Genomic DNA, 23,380 nt, shown 5'->3' on the forward strand with positions numbered 1-23,380 from the left:
CTTTTCAGTAATAGTAAACCCAAAGACATACTGTTAATCTGAGTGGTGAATTCTGTTCCATGAAATATACCTGTATGTTTAGTTTTAGGACACAATGTTTTGACATGAAAATCTTTTTGCACATTATTTGTTTTCTTTAAAAATACTGTATGCTACCACTGAGACATATTTTTATCAAACCCTTTGAAAATTGTCTCTTAACCTGAGGCTACCTTTCTGCAACATGATTTGCCTATATAAAGGGTGATAAATAGACAAAGTCTTAGAGACAGTCTGTTGGGAACAAGGCTTTCATGGTTTCAGGGACAGAGTGTAGGTATATGGCCAGTGGCAGGCTGAACACACACCTGACCACCTTCCCAGGGGTGTAGATGCTCCTGAGTCAGTGTAGCTGTGGATAGTTGTCAGAACAAGTACACTGGGAACTCCATTTTGGACAGCAAACCTTTTGTGTAGTGCTAGGCACATAGTAGGTGAATTGTGAACATAGTAGGGGCTCTAGAAATGCTAGAAAAGGTTACAAAAATGAATGTGTTGTGTTATATAATGCATATGTTAAGGAAATTGGAGGAAAAGATCCTGTTGGGAATCTTCATGATGCAATTTAACAATTTATATGACCTGTTGCCAAACATTTTTAACTGTCAAAAAGTCAAAGTAGAAGGAGTGTTTTATACCACACCAACTCTAATTATCTCACTACCGCATGCTTTTTTGGAATTTGTACTTTTACCTCAAGTATTTCCATATCAATTGTAATGAATAATTTGGTGTGTTTTCTTAGGAAAATATGTAAATTACTGTGTAATCACAATATTGCAGCAAACAAGATAAATGCAAGAATGATCACCTAAACATCTAATTAGTTTTTCTACACAGTCAGATTTATGCTGGAGACACTAATTGCGCCTAACATTTTAATGAAGGTTTCAACATTGCATAAATAAGACTGACAAACTACAAACAATTTTCATTTATTTTCCTTTTTCCCTTGCTCAAAAACAATTTGCTTTTGTAAAAGGAGCACACACCTGCTAGGCAAGATAGGTGGAGGGCTCAGTGCTCTCTGCTCCAGCCATCTCCGTTTATAAAGACGGTGGAGAAAAGAAACAACAGAGGGTCTATGGGGAGGGCCACGTTGTCTTGGGAATACTTCATAGTTTTAAAGTTTCATTATGAATGGAACAACCCATTCATAAATAAAAGACTCTTGTCATCCATTAAAATTGGACAGAAAAGAGAGGTTAAAAAAGGAGATTTACAAAAAATCACAAATTTCTAGCAAATGGCTACATCACAGCTTTACAAAATGACTAGGATCTAACTATTTGGCAGAATTATAATTTTTAACAGTAAAGACACACCTGCTTGGTCAGGAGACGGAGGTCCTGGGGTGCTGGGGTTCAACGTCTCTGCTCTTTGCTGAATCCCAGTGGTGAGGACAGTTGTTCCTTCATCTTCATTTATGATATTTCCTGAATAGCCTTTATTGGAATAAATATTTTCCACTCTGTTATTGCTTTTGATATTTATAAAGAATAGTTTTTAAAGAATGGTATTAATTGGGTATCATTTTCCATTTGATTATTTTCAAGGACAATGAGAGGTCACAATGTAGATATATGCAGGTCTTTTTTTTTTTTTTTTTTTTTTTTTAGCAGAATGTTTTAAGATGAACTCAGCTGCATTTTTGTAGCTGTTCACCTTAAAATTCTTTGATATTTGCACAGGGACATTTTAGATTTAAGTTTTATGATAGGTGATAAAAAGAATTCCAAAACCCATATAATTTTTAAAGGGGCTTATATTTTTTTCTTGGGTTCCACATAAGATAGAGTGCTTTTTTAAAATTATAATTCCTACTAAATATGACTCTTTTAAATCTAGCTTTTTTCTTTAGCTGTTTAAGAAAATAGATAACAGGTATTATTGCAGCATAAGTTTTTCTATTTACTCTTTTATAAAAATAACAGGAAACCTCACAGGCTGAATTGCAACCCACCCCTCATGGTTTTGACACATTTGCTAACACAGCATACATGGTAGCCTTTGGGCTGGATTCAGGATACAATAATATGTGTATATACCAACCTACACCTACATGCCTCAAATCTGGCATTTAAAGGAATAACTGTAAAACTCATGCTTAACTGGTTGCAAAGAGTTTAAATTTTAACCTACATTATATCATATGGCCAAGAATCCAGAGGGAGAGACCACAAGCATAGCAAGCAATCTGAAAAGAGCCCAATTTAAAAAGAAAAGACATATACAAAAATCTGAAGAATTATAATAAAGTTCAATTTTAGGAAAGTCTGCAGGCAGGAACTTCAACTATCACATGTAGGCCATTTTTAAAAAACAACAATTTGAGCTTATTCAGCCTTTGAGAGCACATGCAGGCAGTTCTTTATTTCTGTGGTTGTCTATTTAATCCAGCAAATCTCTGTTAGGGCTCTAGAGCAATTCTTTTGCAGAAAATTTGATTTTCATAATCCCTGCAGAACAGACATTTATATTTTAAATGAATTGGTTCATAATCCTTTGAAATTTACAACCTGCGGAGAGATTCCATTGCCCTGAATAATATACAGATCTAAGATAGTATTGAAATAGTGCCATACCACTGGGTGTCTCTGTCCTTTCTCTGCTGGTGCTTTTTAACCGAAATCTTCTTCTGTTATTATTCTTATCTGCTGATGCTTCTTGAGGGGGATGTGGATGCATAATAGGTAGATTGGCTGGTACATTTTCATATCAAAGAACAAAAGCCAGGACATAAAGTGCTATATCACTTGAAATAATTCAGTAAATATAATTATCACTGTAATGAGAATATTCATGTATCATTTTGACATAGTGTGAAGCTCCGTCAAAAACACAGCTTATTCCTGCAGTAGAAAATAGGTATTTGGTTCCATTCCAATATTAGGATTGTTTCAGGCTTTCAAAATGACTGATACATTTTATTCGTGAAAGATAACATTTATAGAAGAGCTACAAGCAATTTGATTGATGTTAATTGTGCAACATGCTATATAAGAAATATGAAAAAAATGAAATTGACAGCCAATACAGGAAAAATAATTCTTCCTTTATATATATATATACACATATATATAATATATATATATATATATATATATATATATATATATTATGTATATAATATATAAATGAGTATATATTTCAACACAAGCTTAGAGAGTATTTTCCAAAAGAACCCTGGAGAACTGAGGTCAAACCTGGAGAAGGCTTCTTAAGTATAATTTAATTCTTTAATAATTATATTCATAGCAGCACTTATTATTTACCAAATGTTTCCTTTCTTGGTACAATATGATACACCTAACTGGGCTTTCTCATTGAATCCTCAAAATATTCCTTTGAAGCTGCTGTTATTTATTACTAGAGCTATTGTAGTGGCACCCCCTCCTCCACAGAAAGTCTTAACTAAGCTTTCCCAGAAATTTGGACCATATTGATTTTAGGACTAACAGAAAAAGAGTCTCTACGAAAGAGTTCAATGAAGGTAAACTTCCTATTTTTCTGTTGCTCTGTTTTACTTGGCCACTGGCCTGGAAGAGATCAGCATTCCCGGTGCTCAACACCCCTTTTCCTAATTTTTCAGAAACATTTGTTCAGTACAGTAGTTTGTAGAAGTGTGTTTGCAAATGCAAAATGTGATTTAAAAAAGGCAGATCCTTTAACGAGGCCTCTGGCCTGGAGCTGGGCTTCACAGAGATGTCTACATTTCTAAGATAAGAAAAGTTACCAACCGGGCTCCATGGTAACAGCTGGCAGGGGGCGGAAAGAAAGGGGCAAAGAAGCTCTCCCCTTCTCAGGTGTTGTCCTTGAAGGGTTAACTTGCCCAGAACAGTGAAAGAAAAAACTGCTTTTATGTGAACTTCTGCAGTCTGTGAACTTCTGGGCCCCTACCCTTACATGCTGGGTATAAAGTTCTGAAACTACCTGAACTCGGGGTTCAGGGGATTAATTGATTACAGTGAAAGCTGTGCCCCCTGAACCTGGCTGCAGCCAAATAGAACTGTTCCCTGCTATCTTAGGTGCCCCGCCTCATCTGTTCTCTACACACTAGGGGTAATGGTATCCCCATTTTAAAGACAAGGAAACTGAGGCTCAGAGGGTGGAAGAAACAATTACAGCCTCAGACAGTGGTAGAGCCAGGACTGTACATGCATGTCATTAATTTCTTTATATCAGCTTGATATTCCATGGGGGATACTGTCTGTAATAGTGATCATTCGTTTCCAAATCAGGTAAAATGAAATCAAATGCCCTCTTTTCAACTCTCGCTAAGGGGTGACAGGGAGTTGTAAATCTTGGATTCTGGTCTCAATGCTTTCTGGTGATTACAAACTGAACCACTTTACCTTGAACTCAGTCTGTAAAATGGGACAAGGCGCTTTCTTCACTCACCGGCTGTTTTGGTATCAGTGAGAGAAAATCAAGAGCCCTTTACCAGTGGAAAAGATTAATTAAAAGATGAAATTAAGGGCTGGGGGTGTAGCTCAGTGGTAGAGCACTTGCCTAGCACATGTGAGGCACTGAGTTTGACCACATAAAAATAAATAAATAAAGGTATTGTGTCCATCTACAATTAAAATTTTTTTTTTAAAAAAAGAAGAAATTAATCCAAGAAAACTTATAATGTACATGGAGTTTCCAAACTGTAGAGATGAGGGGGTGCTATTTTATTTCTGTAATCACTATCATAAAGCAAAAACACAGGGTACTTTAGCAATTTGAAAAATTGGAGTCTATAGAATGACAATATATACATAAGAATTCTAAATACATTTCAGTAGCCACCACCTTTTTCATTCCTAAATGGTAATTCTCTAGTCATGTCTAGTTACAAATATAACTTCTGATTTATCTTACCATTTCTCACTATTTCCACTAGCTTTCACTCCTTCTTACCATGAATAGGTGCGGTCTGCTTTATTTGGCGAATATTTTCTTTATCTCCTTGTTCCTCAGCCTCAGATATCAGCAAGGTTGACATTTCTGCACTCTTAACACACTTCTCTGTGGTGGGCTGCTGGCAGGATCGGCTATTTTTGGACCCAAGGGATCTTACTGTCTGTAAGGAAGAAGAATTGATTTGCACATTTGAAAACTATAGGAATTATACTTGTTTCCCATAGAATCTACAAAGGAAAAAAAATGGGATAAATAGTGAGGGAAAACTGGAGGAAATGAGGTTAAAAAGTGGTGGAAGGGGAAGTCATTGTAGAGAATTAGAAATGGAAGGAGAAAAATAACCTCACATCAAATAGAAGACCCGCAGGTCTCTGGGACACGTGAACTGAAATGTGCTCATTTGCTATCTCCATCTTCAGCAGGTAGGAGTTGAATTAGGAGTCACTGAGTATGGTGGAATTTTGGAGGAAACTAAAAAGATTTGAGACTCTATTCACTATAGTGTCTGGTCAAGATCCAACTCCTTTTTTGAAAGAACGTGCTCCTATGTATTCGTCTGTAATCCTCTGTCCCCCCTTCCTCCTGTTCCCTTCCTGGGCCACTTATGCTGGGAATGTGCTCCTACCTCTGTGGAGAGCCTCAAGTTATTCCTTCTGCCAGAGAGTGGAGGTGGTCCAAGAACTCGGGATCCAAAGGCGATGTGACACACATCTTGACTCTTACAGCTCCTCACGCTGCCTGTCGCTCTGTTGATGAACTGATCTGTTTGTTAGAGGAAATTAGTAATGGTCCATTAATGGGCGTAATGACAAACGCCACCTTCCAATACTTGGGCAAGCACAGTCTGGTGCTCTGTGATCTGACTCATCTCTTCTCTCTGTAGCATTTATATTTCTTTCTTTCCTTTCCTTGTGGTCTGCAATTGAGCCCAGAGCATTCTGCCCTTTTGATTTTCTTATTTTGAGATGGGGTCTTACTAAGTTGCCCAGGCTGGCCTCAAACTTGCAATCCTCCTACCTCAGCCTCCCTAGACACTGGGATTACAGGTGTGTGCCACTGCACCCGACTCCCTTCAGCACTTATTAAAAATGCAGTTACTGCATCCGCTCTATCAAGTTTGTACAATACTTTTAACAAGGTCCCTCAAGTAATTTTTATACTCACCATCAACTGAGAACCACTGCTGTAGGCATTTTCTGCAGAAAAGAAAAGCTACTAAAAATACACCTTATTTTCTCCTTAAGGAAGTAGTTTAAATAAAATTATTCAATTCAACTAAATAGATGGTTAATTGGGTGCTCTCTTAGGCATTTCCCAGAGGTTGTCAGTGACACAAAATAGAGAAGACATCACTTGCCCTCCGGGAATCTGGAGGAGGGTGACGGCACAAGTCAATGTTCACAGAGCAGTGGGGACGAAGGAGTCACCTCTTCAGTGGACCTTGAGTAACTGATTCAGTTTCAAAAACAAGACATGTAAGGAGCCCTAAGTAGAGGAAAGTGCCTGAGTAAAGAATGGGGGAGGGGAAGGTTGGGTGTGCTTGGGAGTAGAGCCACCAGTTTAGCTGGAAGGACAGGCTAGAGTCATGCTGAAAAACAGCCTTGAAATGCCAAGAGCCCATCTTAGATTTGGTAGGCAACAGGGGATCCTTGGAGCTTTTAGGAAGACAGCACACTGGGGTCACTCCAGGTTAGGGCAGGTGTGTTCACCGAATCATGCTGCCTTTCCTTTTGGGCACACAGCAAATGGACATCTCTGAGCCTTCTCTGCCATTAGATGAGCTGGGACTGCAGTTGGCTGATGGAATGTGATAAGTGTAAACCATCGGCTGATCCCATAAACCTCCTGCATGATCTCTGGGTGCTCTCCTCCTTCATGTCTTGCCAGAATACAAAAGATACTGTGAAGGACTTTAAGGCCCCCGGAGGAGCCACTAGATGAAAGGAGCCCAGATCTCTGAATGATCATGTGCAAGGCCACCCAAGGAACATGGGACTGGACTAGATCGAGGGGTTGTTTGCGAACGTAGTTAGTGTCCTCTGACTACCAGCAGGTGAGGGTAATGGCCCTTGAAACGCTGTCCCTATGTGGAAACTTTGCAAGGTTCCACCTGCAAGACAGGACCAACTAGAATATTCCAACGGTGGCCCTGGGGAAGTCCACATTGGCCTCTGATCTGGATATGTAGAGGAGCTCCTGTCCAAGTGTACAATGCCGTGTGTCCCTGGTACTGCCTGGTGAATGTGTGCTGCCACAGTACTTCCTGTCCAACCTGTACCCCAGAACCTGCTCGGTGGTCTCAGTGGCCTGCTGTAGAACCGTCGTTTTACATGTGACAGTGGAATTAAAATCCACTCCCTTGCAGTGGCCCAAGAAAAGGCACACGGGTTTGTGAACCATCCCATACTTAGAAAGCTCCAGATATCTAGGTCTGCATGGACGTTATGTGTGTGGATGTGTGGGTGTTTTCTGGGATCTGTTTCTGTGCTTATAATGAAGCTGACCATATGGGCAGGGGCGAGATCATCAAGTTGAACTGAAAGAGTTTTTGCTGGACAGAAGGTCTGAGATGTACATTGAAGTGGTACCAGTTTTCTTCAAGTTCCTGATGCCCTGTTGGGTAGAAGAGAGATTCTCCTTGTCTAAAGGATGGAATCAAGACTAATGTGTAGAATTTACTTTTAGCCCAACATAAGGAACATCTTTCTCTCATTAAAGCACATCTGACTGTTGAGGTGGTAGGCTTTTCTTTTTGTCATTTTGAAGGTGTCCAAGCAGAAATCTGGACTCTGGGAGGCAGATTCCGATGTCCAATGACTCCTTAATTTGTATCTCCAGCCTGATTCTCTCTTCTGTACTCCACTGCTTGTATTCGGTAGTTTTCTTGATCAGCTCTTCTCTGATGTCTCGGAGATATTTTAAACAGAAGACCTGACCTAGTGAATCAACCATCCATCCACCCATCCACCCACACTGAGCGACAAGGCCTAGGCTTGACACCTTCCTGCACCCTCTCCATGTCATGTCCCTGTTTCCTTGTCTCCACCAGCACTGCCATTCAAGTGTCATCCTTCCTCTCCTGGATGGCCACACAGCGTAGCAGGTGACTTGCTATGTCTGCTTTGCTGTCTTGTTCCATTCTTTCTCCAAAATGCAGCTAGAGAGGTGGTTTTTGCTTTTTTGTTTTGATACTTGGGATTGAATTCAGGGGCGCTGAACCACTGAGCCACGTCCCCAGCCCTTTTTATATTTAGAGACAGGGTCTCACTGAGTTGCTGAGCATCTCTCTAAGTTGCTGAGGCTGGCTTTGAACTTGTGATCCTCCTACCTCAGCCTCCTGAGCCACTGGGATTACTGGTGCGGGCCAAGGTGGTCTTATACAAATGTAAGTCTATCATTTCCTTTCCTTCACCAAGGCTTTCAGTGACTCCCCTGCTGCTCCTAGGACTGAGAGGAAAGCCCTCCATATCACCTGTAGACACCTGTTCTCTCACATCTTCATACCTTACACCCCCTCATTTCCTGCTCTCTCCACAGGCTGCCAGAGCATCAGTACATGCCGGTCCTGGTGGCTAGAAGGCTCTTCTTTCTCTTCGATCTTCCTGTAAGTTCCCCCAATAGAGGCGCTTCTGATAGCTTGCCCTCATACAACTTGGGAGCGCTGCACTTTCCCACATCTGTGGCATTCCCTAATTAATGTGAGCTTTGTTAGACATAAATGTGGTGGCTTATGTCATCTTGAACTTCAAATGCCTCTCCCAGTGCTTGACCCAGAGTGGGCACCTATGGTAATCGATCCTTGCTGTGCAAAATGAATCATTAAATGAGTCAGAAGGGAAGTTGGATTAAATGACTCAAATATTTCTAACTACAATTAGAATTTCATCTTGGGCAAAACTCACCTGGGGCTTTTATGTGTTTGTCAAGGAGGAGTACTGGACAGGACAGGGCAACTAGAGGATGTGAGGATCATGGAGGAGGGTCACAGTTCATCTGTATGACAAGGCTCTCAGCAGCAGTGCCAGGCACCATAAGATGGCCATTCTTGTCACATGGGAAAGATCTTAAATGTTGCCAAACCAACCGGGACATACGTGCGTTTATATTTTTTTCCTGGTCATTTATAAATATCCACTTGAATCAACATAACACTGTTCATTTCTCAGGATTGATAATAGAAATGGTAGTTGAATTCCAGTCCATTTGGCAACATCTATTATAGACACCATTTGTATTTTTTATGGCCGAGTACAACAAGTTCTGGAATATGTATTGTGTCCTTTAATATGGATTTTCCCAGAAAGGAATGGCCACTGAGGGTACAGAAAGGCTGTATGGGATGTGGTGAGGGTCTACAGGGGAATCCCACACCTGCACAGGGGCCTTCTCCCACTCCCAATCCTGGGGGCTATTCAGCTTTGGGTCTTTCTGGTTAAATGTTTTACAAGGAAAGTTCTCTTGAGTTTCTTCATGTTTGTCTAAACGCAGGTTCCTCCCAATCAGTTTAAGTTCTTTGAGTGAAAGCTTATTTCTTTGGTACCCCATGTACCCCATGTGTTGAGCTCAGCTTAGCACATGGTAGATAATGGACAGATCTCACCAGCATTATGAGTACTATGCCAGATTACACAGAGGATTTGGGGAGGAGGGAGAAGTTTAGCAATCATACAACATAGTTCTAGCTATAATGTTAACTCATCATAATTATTAATAAAATAACTCCAAAATATCTTCAATTTCATAGAGAACCTTTTGCTTAGCAGTAGACACCCAGTGATTTTTAAAGATTCAGCCGAACCCAGTATGTTATAGACCTCTAAATCACAGAAAATTATTTTTTGGAAGATATTATTTTTATTGTTTTACAAAAGGATCTATTCTAGGATTGCTTTAAAGAATAGTCTACCATAGTGTATTTAAATTTAAAACTACTGGGCTGTGGCTGTGGCTGAATGGCAAAGTGCTTGCCTAGTACATGTGAGGCACTGGGTTTGATCCTCAGCACCACATAAAAATTAACAAAATAAGGGCATTCTGTCCACCTACAACTACAAAAAAATTTTTAAAAAACGATTTCTAAATTACACACTTAGGCATACAAATGTACACACACACGCACATATGTGATTATATTTATGAAAAAAATGTTTATTTATTTTACATTTTGGTATATTTCCCCCCCCCCCAGAAAACAGGGTATATTAAAACTCCACTATTCAGGATCTCTTAACAAACCTCTTTAAGTTTGTTATTACAATTAATCTACCAATTCTTGTTTCACTAAATAATTCTGTTTATGATCAAGTTAATTGTCATAATTATCTGTATAAACATGCATTATGCTATGTATTTACTGTAATGGGGCCTTAATTAAAACCTACAAGTAAAGGTAATTTAGATCTCTGGTTTCTCAAGGAAAAAGTAGATGAGACAAAGTTCCTATAATGAGTAAAATCTTAATAAAAGAATACTACAAGCAGAAATGCATACCTTTTGAATTCTAAAAGGAGCTCTTTTAAGAGCTGATATCAATATGCATAAAATAAGGTTAAAAATCAAGATTAGATTAAAGTCATGCCGTAGGCATTTCATTTTCTTGAGTTTGTGGGAAATGAAGTTGGTATAGGTCAGAAATGTTACTGTTAATTATTTTGCTCTTTTACTGAGGAATAGTGTCTTTGTAGTTAGATTGTAAAACCTGAGGGGCTAGTCTCTAATTGCCTTTTAAAAAAATAAACATTCATTTTTGTCTCAAGATACAATGTTCTAATTATTATAGTCATTTAAGTTTGCAGGGTTTTCGGAGCTTAACCAGAAAAACCTGTGGAATTTTCCACCCTAATCACTGAGGGGTCATGCTTAACACTTCCGTCTATTGTCTAACAAGCAAATCACAACTGAAGCTGGCCCCAAAGGCCAGAGTGTGAATTGGATTAATTTTTATGTTAGTGTATATGTGTTGTTATAAAGAATGCAAAAAACAAAAACAAAAATTAAAAAACCCCAAAAATCTTGCATTAGTATGGCAATATTATTTTAGATGAGGTAGTTAACCTAAGCCATAATTTCTTCATTCATAAGATTGGGATAATAATGCTACTTAAATGATGAATTTTTCATTAGATTATGCAAAAAATAGATATAATGTGCAAAATTATGTGTCTAGTAGGGGCAAATGCTTAGTAAATATGTTATTAATCCTTCCCATCTTGAGTAGTGTTTATTGGCTTAGAAAGCCCACCCATAGCCATTTGTTCCTGCCTTCTTCCATTCTTTCAGTAGTGACTGGGCACTCAGTCTGGGAACCCACTGCATAAGATAGATAATGAGTGAGGTTGCTGGCCACCTCCTCCAAGATGCTCATAGTCTCTTGGAGGAGACGGATGTTAAAGCCAGTAATTGATAGATAACCATGTGATTATGACTGGGATAGGAGCTAAGAAGGAAAAGTCTAAAGGGGTTAAGTGTTTTTGATAGCAATTTGGCATCTGGTCTTTGGGGCCAGGGAAGTAACATTCAGAGTGAGACCTAAAGGATGATGCTGTCACGATGTGTACTAGATCTCCCCACCCCCACTGGGTATTATCACTTTATCTCAGCAGCAGAAGAAACTAAGGCTCACCCCATCTGTCCACTCTCAGAGCAGGGGCTCAGAATCCAAGTGCCAGAATGCCTTTTCGTGCTTGCTTTCTCTTACATGTGGTGCTGCCTTTACTGGGCCACAAAGGCCTCGTGGGAGAGTCTCCTCTTATCCAATATGAATTTTCTGTGCGATTTTTATAAAGCTATCCATTTCGCTGAGTAGTTGGAATTACAGGTGTGAGCTACCAAGCCTGGTTGGTTTTGCTATCTGAAAAATGGATCTATTAAAGATGATACAGATAAGTACCAGAACTTGATGAATATGATAATGCAGGGCAGGGGATGAGGACTCATGGGTTTCTGAGGAATCAGCACAGAACACAGCCACCATAATAGCTGGAGTGTCCTTTTTCAGGGGGAAGAAAGCCAGGTGTAGGAGAAGCAGGGTAACTGAAGTGGCTTCACTGCCCTGCAGGTACCTATGGAATTGGGGAAACTGTGGCTAAACTCAGTGAAATGCCCAGTGAAAACTGTTAATTAAGGACTTCTTTAGACCTTCCGGAGGACTGGCAGTTTGTAAACCCTGGAGGTACAATGAAGTGGAAGGCAGCTAGGTAAATGCTGAAGCAGGAGAGGCCCTGTGTGATTACAATCAGCCTTCATGTTTTGCAAATAATTAAAATCAGTACATAGCCTTATCTCATTAATAAAAAGTTTAAGACATTTTTGAAAGGCAATAAAATAATACTAAAAACTAAAATTAGAATAATTTTTCCACTAAACTGGAGTAGGACCTTAGACAGCGTAGAAACATCATTTGTGTGTAAAGTTAGGATATACTGACAAGATAAAAAAGTAATAATTCACAGGATATTGCTTTTCTTTACCAACTCTTAATGTATTAAACAGTCAGAATTAATCTAGTGTTTGTTCCTTATTCTCGAGGAGCACAGAAATCTTGTTATTTTTTTAAGGGAAATGATTTTATTATCTCAAGAAAGCTTTCCATTTTGAATAACAAGCACAGATATTTATGGGCCTGGGTAGGTAATTTCCACCATTTGGGCTTGGAAACAGGGCTATTTCCTATACAGCGAGCAGCCTTCCAGGAAGATGCTGTTTGGAACTACTAGGAGTAGAGGAAGCAGGGTAAACTGAAGTAGCTCCACTGCCCAGCAGTGCTTAAAGGGACTCAGCTGTTAAAATGCAGCTCTGAAACCAGGCTGCGTGGTCACATCCCAGCTCTGGCACCCACTGATTTTTTTTTTTATTAGTTGCTCATGACAATACAATGATCTTGACATATCATACATTTGATTCAAATAGGGTATGAATTCTCATTTTTCCACGTGTACAGATTGCAGGATCACATTGGTTATACATCCATGTGTATACATACAGCAATCCTAGTGTCAGTTGTATTCTGCTGCCCTCCCTATCCCCCCTCCCCTCCCCTCACTTCCTCTACCCATTCTACTATGACACTTATCTCTCTCTCTCTTTTTTTTCCCTTCCCCCTCACACTATCATATATGTATTTTGTGTAACCATGAGGGTCTCCTACCATCTTCCCTGCAATTCCCCTTCTCCCTCCCATTCCCTCCCACCTCTCTTCCTTGTTTCGTGGTAATCTTCTTCTCATGCTCTTCCTCCCTGTTCTGTTTTGAGTTGCCCTCCTTATATCAGAGAAGACATTCGGCATTTGTTTTTTAGGGATTGGCTAACTTTGCTTAGCATAATCTGCTCTAATGCCATCCATTTCCCCGCAAATGCCATGATTTTGTTATTTTTTAGTGCTGAGTAGTATTCCATTGTGTATAAATGCCACATTTTTTTTTTATCCATTCATCTATTGAAGGGCATCTAGGTTGGTTCCACAATCTAGCTATTGTGAATTGTGTTGCTATGAACATTGATGTAGCTGTGTCCCTGTAGTATGCTCTTTCTAGGTCTTTTGGGTATAGTCCGAGAAGGGGAATAGCTGGGTCAAATGTGGTTCCATTCCCAGCTTTCCAAGGAATCTCCCTACCGCCCTCCAAATTGGCTGCACCAATTTGCAGTCCCACCAGCAATGTAAAGTGTACCTTTTTCCCCACATCCTCGCCAGCACTTGTTATTGTTTGATTTCATAATGGCTGCCATTCTGACTGGAGTGAGATGGTGTCTTAAAGACCCACCGATTTTTGATCTTTGAGAGCCTCGGTTTCCTCATCTACAAAACAGTGCTTATGCTGTGAAAGGGGGGTCAGTGGGATAACTAAAGGGTTCAGTGCCCACAACCCAGTAAAAACTGTTAGCTCTGTGATGCTAGACAGTGATGATTTTTTTTTTTTGCTCAATATCCTTATCTGCTCAAATCAGTATCGATCTTCTGTGCAGTTTTATAAAGTTGTCTAAATACAGCTATAAATAGGACTCCTGCAGCTTGAGGATCACATTTCAGTGGGAGAGAGAGCAATATGCAGACAATTAAGTCATCAGGAAAATGAAGGTAGTGATAAACGCTGTGTTGAAAATAAAAGCAGAATGGTGTGACAGACTGTTTTGGGGGTTACTGAAGGATGATTACAGCCACAGGTTTGCCACTAGTGGAAATGTATATGAAATTCACAGTCCAATGAAAATATTTAAAAATCCATACTGATATTCATATATGTATACATATATACTGTATATATTTACATATGTATATATTTACATATATAAAAATATGTGTGTGCACAAATAAGCTGTATTTTTTTCTTATACAAAAAATAAAAATAGTTGTTTAATATTTAACTATACATTTGTAGATTTTAATTTGTCAATTATTAAATTGGGTTTCCTTCCCATTATGTACTTTCAATGGAACTATTGACATTAAGTAGAGAAATATATGTGAATTTTATAGCAATTCTTACAGTTTTTCAAAATACAGAAAGTATAAAAATGAAATCAGAAGTGTCCCATAATCATTCAAACATATCATTGACATCAATCATGAATATAGAATTTTCTAGTTGATAATAGAGAAAGATATAGCATGAGAAGCAAAGGTTTTCTCTTTCTGCCGCTGCCTTCATTAGGTTCCTGCTTCCAAAGGTAATTAAGTTTTCTTAAAAATCATGGATATACCATGCCTAGGTGACTCTCTCTGTTATTTACACCAGAAGGGTCATACTGAAGCATCTTTCTGTTTCCACTTTTCACTGACTGAGATAGCTCTGAGACCTTCTCAGGCCACCACAGGTAGAGCAGGTCCTTGTCCTTGTTTGGACTGCTGGGTGACATAGAATTGTGTGGTTATTGAATCAGTTCCCTACTGTGCACAAGTAATTTGTCTCCCAGTTTTTGTTATTATAAGCAGTGTTGTCACAAACTAAAGGAGCAGTGTCAAGGTTGGTACAAGTCAGTCCTGTGAGAGTAATGCAGTTATCAAACTAATTAAATGCATTTTTCATATTTAATACTATGTTTTATATTATTAAAGTTTTTCAATATTTGCCAGATTTTTTTTACAGAAAAATTAAAATTCACTCCATTTGTGATATCTTTGCTATAACAGAGTTCATAGATATTCACCAATATCCATTCTAAATTTTTTCACACTTAAAAAAATTCAAAAATGTTTTTATTAGTGCATTGTAGGTATACCTAATATGAAGGAATAGGACCAGTTATATTTCATTTTTATCGAAGATAGGGAAGAGAATATATAATTCAAAGGTAAGAGAAGACTTGGTTTTATTTTGAATTATTATCAGATTTTGGAATTAAAAATTGTAGGATCTCTTTAACCAACACTCAATCTTATTTTACTTGATTTGAATCTTGCTTTCATAACATGGAACCCAAAGGAGAATTCTAGAATGGATTTTGCCAATGCCAAAGATAGCTGATTATTTTGTTTCTTTGCTAGATGCTGCATTAATTTATCCTTTGCAACTGTGCTAGAAACTAGGGATGTCAGTCTCCTCTTATTTAAAAAAGGAGTAAGAATACAATAAGATTGCTGCCATGGAAAGGGGGGCACTTGGGAAAACTGCCTTATAATTTTAAGTAAATTACTAGTTTTGATTTGTGCTTAGTGGACCACTGCATCCTGTCATTAGTGACTGAATACTCAACTTCAATAACCAGATCTGATTCTCTGGTTCAATTAAACTGGGGTCTCATTAATGAAAATAGGCTCATCAGATTCCACAGCACTCTGCAGAATAACAGTCATTAGTTAAAGTGCACTGGGAATTCACGAAGCAGACAGTGGGAATGTGTAGCTTTTTAAAAACCCTGGCTTTTTGGAAACAATTATTTTATTAATTTCATTAAATGCTCTTGATCAAGCTATATGACATTCAACAAAATACACTCCAAAACAGTTCCAAGTTTCAAGGTTTCCTTTTTGGCTTGTGTGAAAATGCTAGAAAGCATTCATAGGAAACAGCTACCTCTTTCTCCAGAGGCCTCCCTGAGATCTCTCAATATGTGCATTTATAATAAAAGATCACAATTTATATGAGTAAATTATAAGAGCACACAGTCATTTTCTTATGCAATTCAAATTTCATCACAGGGAGTCCACGTTTTAGAAAGACACAAAAATAAATAGTTCAAATAAAGAAATACCTCCTGGCTTTCCCTGGATTAAAAAGTCAGTCCTTGGGCATATTCATTAACTACACCAAATGAAATATTTTACACAGAGAACAATAATTATTACATTCACTTATAGTAAACTTCAAAGTCTACAAATATCAACATCAGCAACTTAAAAGTATCTGTAGAAAGAGAACCATAAGTATAATGTATGCTCATGAAACTTAGCTGTAATGAGATTAACGTAACAGGAACGATCATAAACCTTATGGTTAAATATGAATATAAGTGTAGTTGAGAGTCACAGGGTAGAGGAAACATGCTATCAGATGGTAATTATTAATTTTCTGTATATACGACTGAAGTTGACTATTATCATGCATTGAGAACCCATTTATGGAATTTGCAAAATACATTCTAATGTCCTTCTCTGTAAATTGGGTTCAAATATGGTCTATGGAAAAGTTTCTGTTTAACTATAATATTGAACTAATGATGAAATTAGTATTTATTCAAATTCCCCTTTAATCTCATACATTTTAAGTATCCTTGAACTTCAAATAAAAAAACACACTTAAAGTATTTGTATATAGCCTTACATTTTCATTTCAAGATATAATTAGTTCTTAAAATATTAAACTAGAGGGATATCAGGAAAAAAGAGCATTTACAATTACAAAGCTATCTGATAGTCTTTACAGCTCCGTCATTTCTATTATGGAAAGTTATTGCAGTATATTGGAAGCAGAGACAGCAATTATTATCAAAAATTCTCTTGCTTATTGAATTCTGGGGCAAGACCCATTAATTGGACTGAATTGTATCCTGAAGTGCCTATAAGGGATGTCTGGGTAGTGAGACCATTTTATTTTGTCCTTTTATGTATTATCTAAAGGCTCTTTAATGAACATGGATTATATATAACCTTCTTCTTCTTTAAATGTACTGTATATAATAAATACACGAATTCTTATTATTTGCCTTCTGTACTATTAAAAAGTCCTACCTAAAATTGGTAGTTTTGAAGCAGGTGATGGGCACATGAGGGCTGTTCATTTATACATTCTCTCTACATTTCTCTAAGTTTGTAAATGTCATAATAAGTATTACAAAGGTACTGTGTATTTATATATAGTCTTCTTTCAGGATTTATAGTGAAAAAGTTATAATATAGGTCCAATTCTCTAGGAGCATACAATTGAAGACATGTAGTGCAATGAAGATTGACATAGAAAATACCCTCAAGATAGATGAACTCGGGACGAATACAGAGTAAATGAGTTCCCTCTTGCAACTTTCACCTTGGTTATCTCTTTTTTCCTGTCTCCATGTTGGATTCCCTCAAGCTCTGCTATCTGAGAACCCACAAGTCCTGCCAGTCTTCCCCCACCAGTTTCTCTCAGGGCCACTACTTTCCACTTTCACCAGCTACTCTCCGTCGGAGCCCTTGCTATTTGATGCCTGGATTGCTGCAAAGACAGATCTCAGTTGCACTCCATCTCTGGTCTCCTGTGATTTCAAAGTTCACTTTGAATCCTGCTGTCAAATTCAACTTCCTAAAAACGCAGTTCTCAGCCCTTTACTTTGGGAACACGGGGCCCACTCCAAGTGTATTCTAACACAGCTTTCCTGCCCACTCAGGCCTTTACTCTTAGCGATCCCATGAAAATTGATCCATGCATTTCACTGTGCCCTCATTTTTGCTCAGTCTTCTGCCCCGTTTTACCTTTTTACCTGCCCATAAATCGTTCTTTCTTTTTTTTTTTTAGTACTAGGAATTGAACCCAAGGGTGCTTAACCACTGAACCACATCTCCAGCCCTTTACTTTATTATATTTAATTAAGAGACAGGACCTCACTGAGTTGCTTAAGGCCTTGCTAAGTTGCTGAGGCTGGCTTTGAATTCACCATACTCCTGCCTCAACCTCCTGAGCCGCTGGGATTACAGGTGTGCGCCATTGTGCCTGGCTCTTGCTCATAAATCTCTATTTATTCTAAATACTCATTTACATCTTGCATTGAATATTTTCAGGATCTATTTCTTCCTCCACAAATGCCCTATTTACTAAATCATTATTTTCTTTTCCTCTGAATTACTTTAATATTTGTGTCACCTGTAGCTTATAACCTTTGTGGGGTTGAGCGACATGGTGGTTCTCTACCCTGGCTGCTTGTAAGAGTCACTAGGGGGAGGTAAACAAAGAAATGAACAAACTCACTCATCTCTGGTCAAATTCAATCTGAATTTCGAGGGTGGGGCTCAGACATCAGAAAAAAGCTCTAGTTGCTTCTTGCAACAGTGGCTAGAACTGAGAATGAGCTTCAGGAGGCTGCAGCCACCACCACTCCTTAAAACTCCCTCATGGGAGAGATCGTTGTTTGCCATTTATTGTATCATTTGCAGAGTTTAAAGATGCTATTTCAGTAGTCGAAGAACCATTTCTCTGAAGCACTGTCTCATCTCCTTAACTCCTGCTCTCTTTCCCCTGTAAACTCCATGTTGAAGTAGAAAATGTTTCCACATGTCAAATAGCCGGGCACCCGGGCCAATTCTTCATTTGTTATTTTCTTGACCTCAGTAGTGATCTGAGCTTGCAGCACCCAGAATACAGCAAGTACTAAGGATACAAAGGAATGAGGTACACCATGTGCATGTACTAACATACCACAGTGAATTCCACCCTTATGTACATCTATAAAGCATCAATTAAAAATAAATAAATGAGTGAACAGAAGATCGGTAGAGTCAGGGGACAGGAGAAGGAAGGAAGGGAGAGAGAGAGGGGGGAACCTGGGACTGAAATGGAGTAAATTAAACTTCATGCATTTATGATTGTGTCAGAATGAACCCAGCTTTTATGCATAACCATAATGCATTAATAAAAGCAGACACAAAGAATGAGGTACAGTGTCCTCTGGGAGGAAGTCACATTTGTGGGGGGATGTAGACATATTATGGTTATGATTTAGGGGCTTCACGTGCTTACCTGATTCTGCGGATCTTAGAGGATGTCCTCCAAATTTGATTTCAGTTTGGCGGAGTTTAGTCATGTTCAGCAGCTGTGTGATGTGCGGAACGTCTGTTGTTAGTTGGCAGCTTCTCGGAATGATGTCTGTGGGTTCATCTGTTTGAAAGGGAACGCCATACATAGCTTGAAAGAAAGACAGACACTCATTCCCAAGCTGCCAGTCATCTCTGCCGAATGGGCACACCCTATAAACCAAACCAGCTGAGGTTAAGAGTGTGACTTTGGATGCGTTCCTCAGCCTTCAGCCTTGATTTTCACATCTGTAAAATGAGCATGGTTAATTTCACTGCTTCCTTCCAAGGGTTAGAAAGGATTAAATGAGATAAAGCCATAAAACATATGGAAGAAATTCAGAGAACTGTGCAATAAATAAGGGAATTCACTGGAAATATTTTACATTCACTTTTCAGTACTAGAGGTCTGACTTCAGAGAAGGTTAAATATGCTCCAGTTAAGACATCTGGAATATATCAGATCAATAAGCAAAATGGCATTATTGAATAACTTAAGCACCGTTATATGAATATTTTTAATTTTTAATTTTGAAATAACTTTAAAGTTAAGGAAAAGTTTTGAAAAAAAGTACAGAAAGTATCCTATATACTTCAGACCCAGTTTCCCCTGTTGTTAACCTCTTACCTTTGATTACTTTCATGAAAAAAATCTATTAAAATAGTTAAAATAGTATTTTAATTTCATTCATATATATATATACACACACACACACATATGTATATATATACACACATATATGTATATATATATACACACACACATATATATATGTGTGTATATACATATATATATATATATATATATATATATATATATATTTAAAATATTTTTTAGTTGTTGGTGGACCTTTATTTTATTTATTTGTATGTTGTTCTGAGAATCGAACCCAGTGCCTCATGCATGCTAGGCAAGTGCGCTACCACTGAGTCACAACCCCAGCCCCCTATATGGATATTTTGATTTTCTTTTTAGTAAATTTTCTGTTCATGTTCTTTACCCATTTTACTTTAGTGCATTTTATCCTACTTATTTGTGTGACTTTTTTTTGGTACTAAGGATTTAACCTAGGGGTGCTTCACCACTGAACTACATCCCTAGCCCTTTTTTAAAAAAGTTTTTAATTTCGAGACAGGGCCTTGCTAAGTTGCTGAGGCTGACTTTGAACTTGCAGTCCTCCTGCCTCAGCCTCCCAAACCTCTGGGGTTATTGCATGACTTATTTTGTGGTAAATATATTAAACCTTGCCATCTGTAGCAAGTAGAAAAAGATATTGATATTAATATCCTAGAAAGCAATTTTACTGTATGTATCAAAAGGCTTAAAATGTTCATTCCATTTTATATAGTAATTTCATTTTATGAATCTAAAATAACATAAAATATCAGAAACTCAAAGATCTATGTAAACAGGTATTTGTAAGTTCTGAAAATAAGCAACTTAAATTTCCAGTACCTGAGGAATATTATACACATTACAGTATATCATGGGCAGTAAAGAACCAGAAGAAAATGTATTTATGAAGACATCAATGCTGTGGGAAAGGCTCAAAATAGAAATTAAATGAAAATAATAGATACAAACCTCTCAATTGTATGTAATAAATGTATGAAATGTAGACAATGGTAAAAAGATAAGAAGGGAATATACTGAAATGTAAAATAACTTCCAGGTGATTAGCTTAAGCACAGTTTTTATTTTATTCTTTATGATAATTTCTATGTATGTTTTATTTTTTAATTAAATTTTCTAGTTTTAGAATGTAGTGGAAAAATTTGCACAAGTACATGTGAATGTTAGCAAGAAACATTCAACCAATCATCCCTCAAAAAACACCCTTCTGTATAAACTCTCACCACATTTATAGTGGCAAATGGTGTTAGAAGAGGTTTCTCTGTGTCTGAGCCACCGCATGCTCCTAATTGGATCCTAATATCTTAATCTTGAAGAGGAAAATGAATCATTTAACTAAAATGTTAAATACTCATCAGCAGCCTAATGGATTCTAAGTGTCCTATGCTCCAGTGATTTAAAATCCACTAAATTTACAAATTCTAGTTTTCAGGTGTTCTTTGTCCATCCATTCTTCATTTGTCATTGACATTTAGAAAATCGATATGAAGTAATTGAATAAATGAACTCACAGAATAGACAACATTTGGAAAAATAATTAAACTAACCCACACAAGGATATTTGACGTATCATTCGAAACACCTTTGAGGTTAGAAAGATAATTTCTATATCAATTCAATACCTATAATTTAAGATATGATCTTAAAAGAAGAGAATTCTGGAGGCCATTGAGAACCTAAAATAAAATGTTTTATTCTTGTAAATAGAGATCATGGAGACCTAGGGAAGGGGTTTGTGTAAACAGTCCAGGAATACAGTGCTGTACAGAGCTGGAAATGAATCCAGCACAAAGCCTGACTTTGTAACTAACAAGGGACAGACGGCCAATCCCCGATGACCGTAAATCCATAAACTTTTATGGAAGACAGAGCGAGGCAGAGACCATTGCAAAGCTCCAGTCCAAATCTTACAGGAACATATGGCAGATATGCAAATCAGATTTCATATTAAAAGGCTCAGATCCTTGGGCTGGGGCTGGGGCTCATTGGTAGAGCGCTTGTCTAGCACATGTGTGGCACTGGGTTTGATCCTCAGCCCCGCATAAAAATAAATAAAGGTATTGGGTCCTACTACTAAAAAGAAAAAAAAAAAAAAAGCTGAGACGCCCCTCTGTCATTTTTCCTTTCCAAGTAGCTATTGTCCCTTCACACTCAGAACTGTCTTAGTGTTGGATTATTAGTTGAGAGAAATGGTAGGCAGTGTAAAATATGCAATAAAAGAATAAATAAAAGCCCTTATCATTTGATTGTTTAAAATTGAAGACTAATCATGGTATATTTTGGAGATTGAATGGTCCCCAAAGATCCATGTGTTAAAGGCTCTACTAATGGCAGGGCCATTGGGAGGTGGCAAAGCCTTTAAGAAAGAGGTGGGGCCCAGTGGGTGTCCAGGTCAGCGGAGCACGTCCTGGAGGATTGTGGGACCCCAGTCTCTTCTTTCTCCTTTTTACCTCCTGGCCACAAGGAGAGCAATTTTGTTCCACCAAATGCTTCTACCATGATTTTCTGCCTCACCGCAAACTCAAAGCAACAGGGCCAATTGATCCTGGACTGACACCTCCAAACACGTGAGCCAAAATAAATCTTTTCTAAGTTGATTATTTTAGGTATTTGTCAGAGCAACAGAAAGCTGACTCACAGCTCATTAAGCCCGTTTAGCACCTATTGGCTCTCAAACTTTCTCTGAAACTTCATGGAGGAATTATGTGGAGAGAGGCAGTAAGTCTCATTTGTGTGAAACTAGGAAGGAGCTTTATGGCCATCTGTTAACCTGGCAGGGGGGTGTTCTGTGGACCTCAGGGAAAGTGAACTCATCTAGCCAGGGCCTGCCACCCATTAACATCCCCTCTTCTTTCTGTGTAATTACTAAGTCGTTTTATTTTCTTTTTAGCTTATAACAACTCGATGAATTTTGAAATATTGCACAGATCCTACAGAAACATTCAGTAGTGGTGAATTTGAGTTCACAAATAGCACGGGCTGCTTTCATCCACACATTTACTCGTTTTCTCATTCAGCATCTACTGTGAGCAGATAAATCAGGACGTTGTAATGTGCCTGGCATTCACCTGGTGACAGGAATCAGGTGGTGAGCAGGACTGCCCTCCTTGAAGCCCACACCCAGCAGAGGATATGAAACAAATCACATCACACATAATTGTTTACTTATCATAATTTAAGTGCTCTGAAGGAAAAGTTCAAGGGGATGAAAGATGTGAGGAACCTAACAGCCCAGGTGTCACGTCAGAGAGACGTTTAGGGAAAGTCAAAAAGGGTAAGTAGGAAGTAGCTTTGGGGTGCTGATCTTTCAGGTAGAGGGGACAGAGCATTTGAAGTCTGTAAAGGCAGAAGGAATCCAGTGTATTCTGAAAGCCAAAGACAGTTCTGCTGAAGGGTTGCAAGAGCAGGAGAGAAGGGTGGGAGAATCCCAGGGACCCCTTTGTACAGCCCCTGGTTGGAAGGGGCTACCCACCACATGTTCATGGGCACAAGCCCCTTAACAACAGCCTGAATCAGATTAAGCGCAACTGCCAAGTCTTCCGGTTTTCCTCTTTGGTTGTTTTTTGGTGATGTAGTGAAAAGTGCTCCCTGCACGTTTTCTT

General features: G+C 38.3%; 1 protein-coding gene across 2 annotated transcripts in view; it reads right to left on the reverse strand.

The window, feature by feature from the left end:
- Cfap20dc (CFAP20 domain containing) overlaps positions 1-23,380 on the reverse strand; it is a 220,012-nt gene that overhangs the window by 89,235 nt on the left and 107,397 nt on the right. The window contains exons 4-8 of one of the 2 annotated variants that reach the window (XM_048801194.1): positions 19,092-19,256; positions 5,573-5,709; positions 4,945-5,107; positions 2,625-2,741; positions 1,365-1,484 (exon numbers count right to left, since the gene is read on the reverse strand). In XM_048801194.1, coding sequence (XP_048657151.1) covers positions 1,365-1,484; positions 2,625-2,741; positions 4,945-5,107; positions 5,573-5,709; positions 19,092-19,256 — 702 coding nt within the window. The remainder of the gene's footprint in view (positions 1-1,364; positions 1,485-2,624; positions 2,742-4,944; positions 5,108-5,572; positions 5,710-19,091; positions 19,257-23,380) is intronic. The other variant, XM_015494492.2, reaches the window with a different exon arrangement.

This window comes from Marmota marmota, unplaced genomic scaffold (genome assembly GCF_001458135.2).
Source record: "Marmota marmota marmota unplaced genomic scaffold, marMar, whole genome shotgun sequence".
In the NCBI taxonomy this organism is placed as follows: domain Eukaryota; kingdom Metazoa; phylum Chordata; class Mammalia; order Rodentia; family Sciuridae; genus Marmota; species Marmota marmota.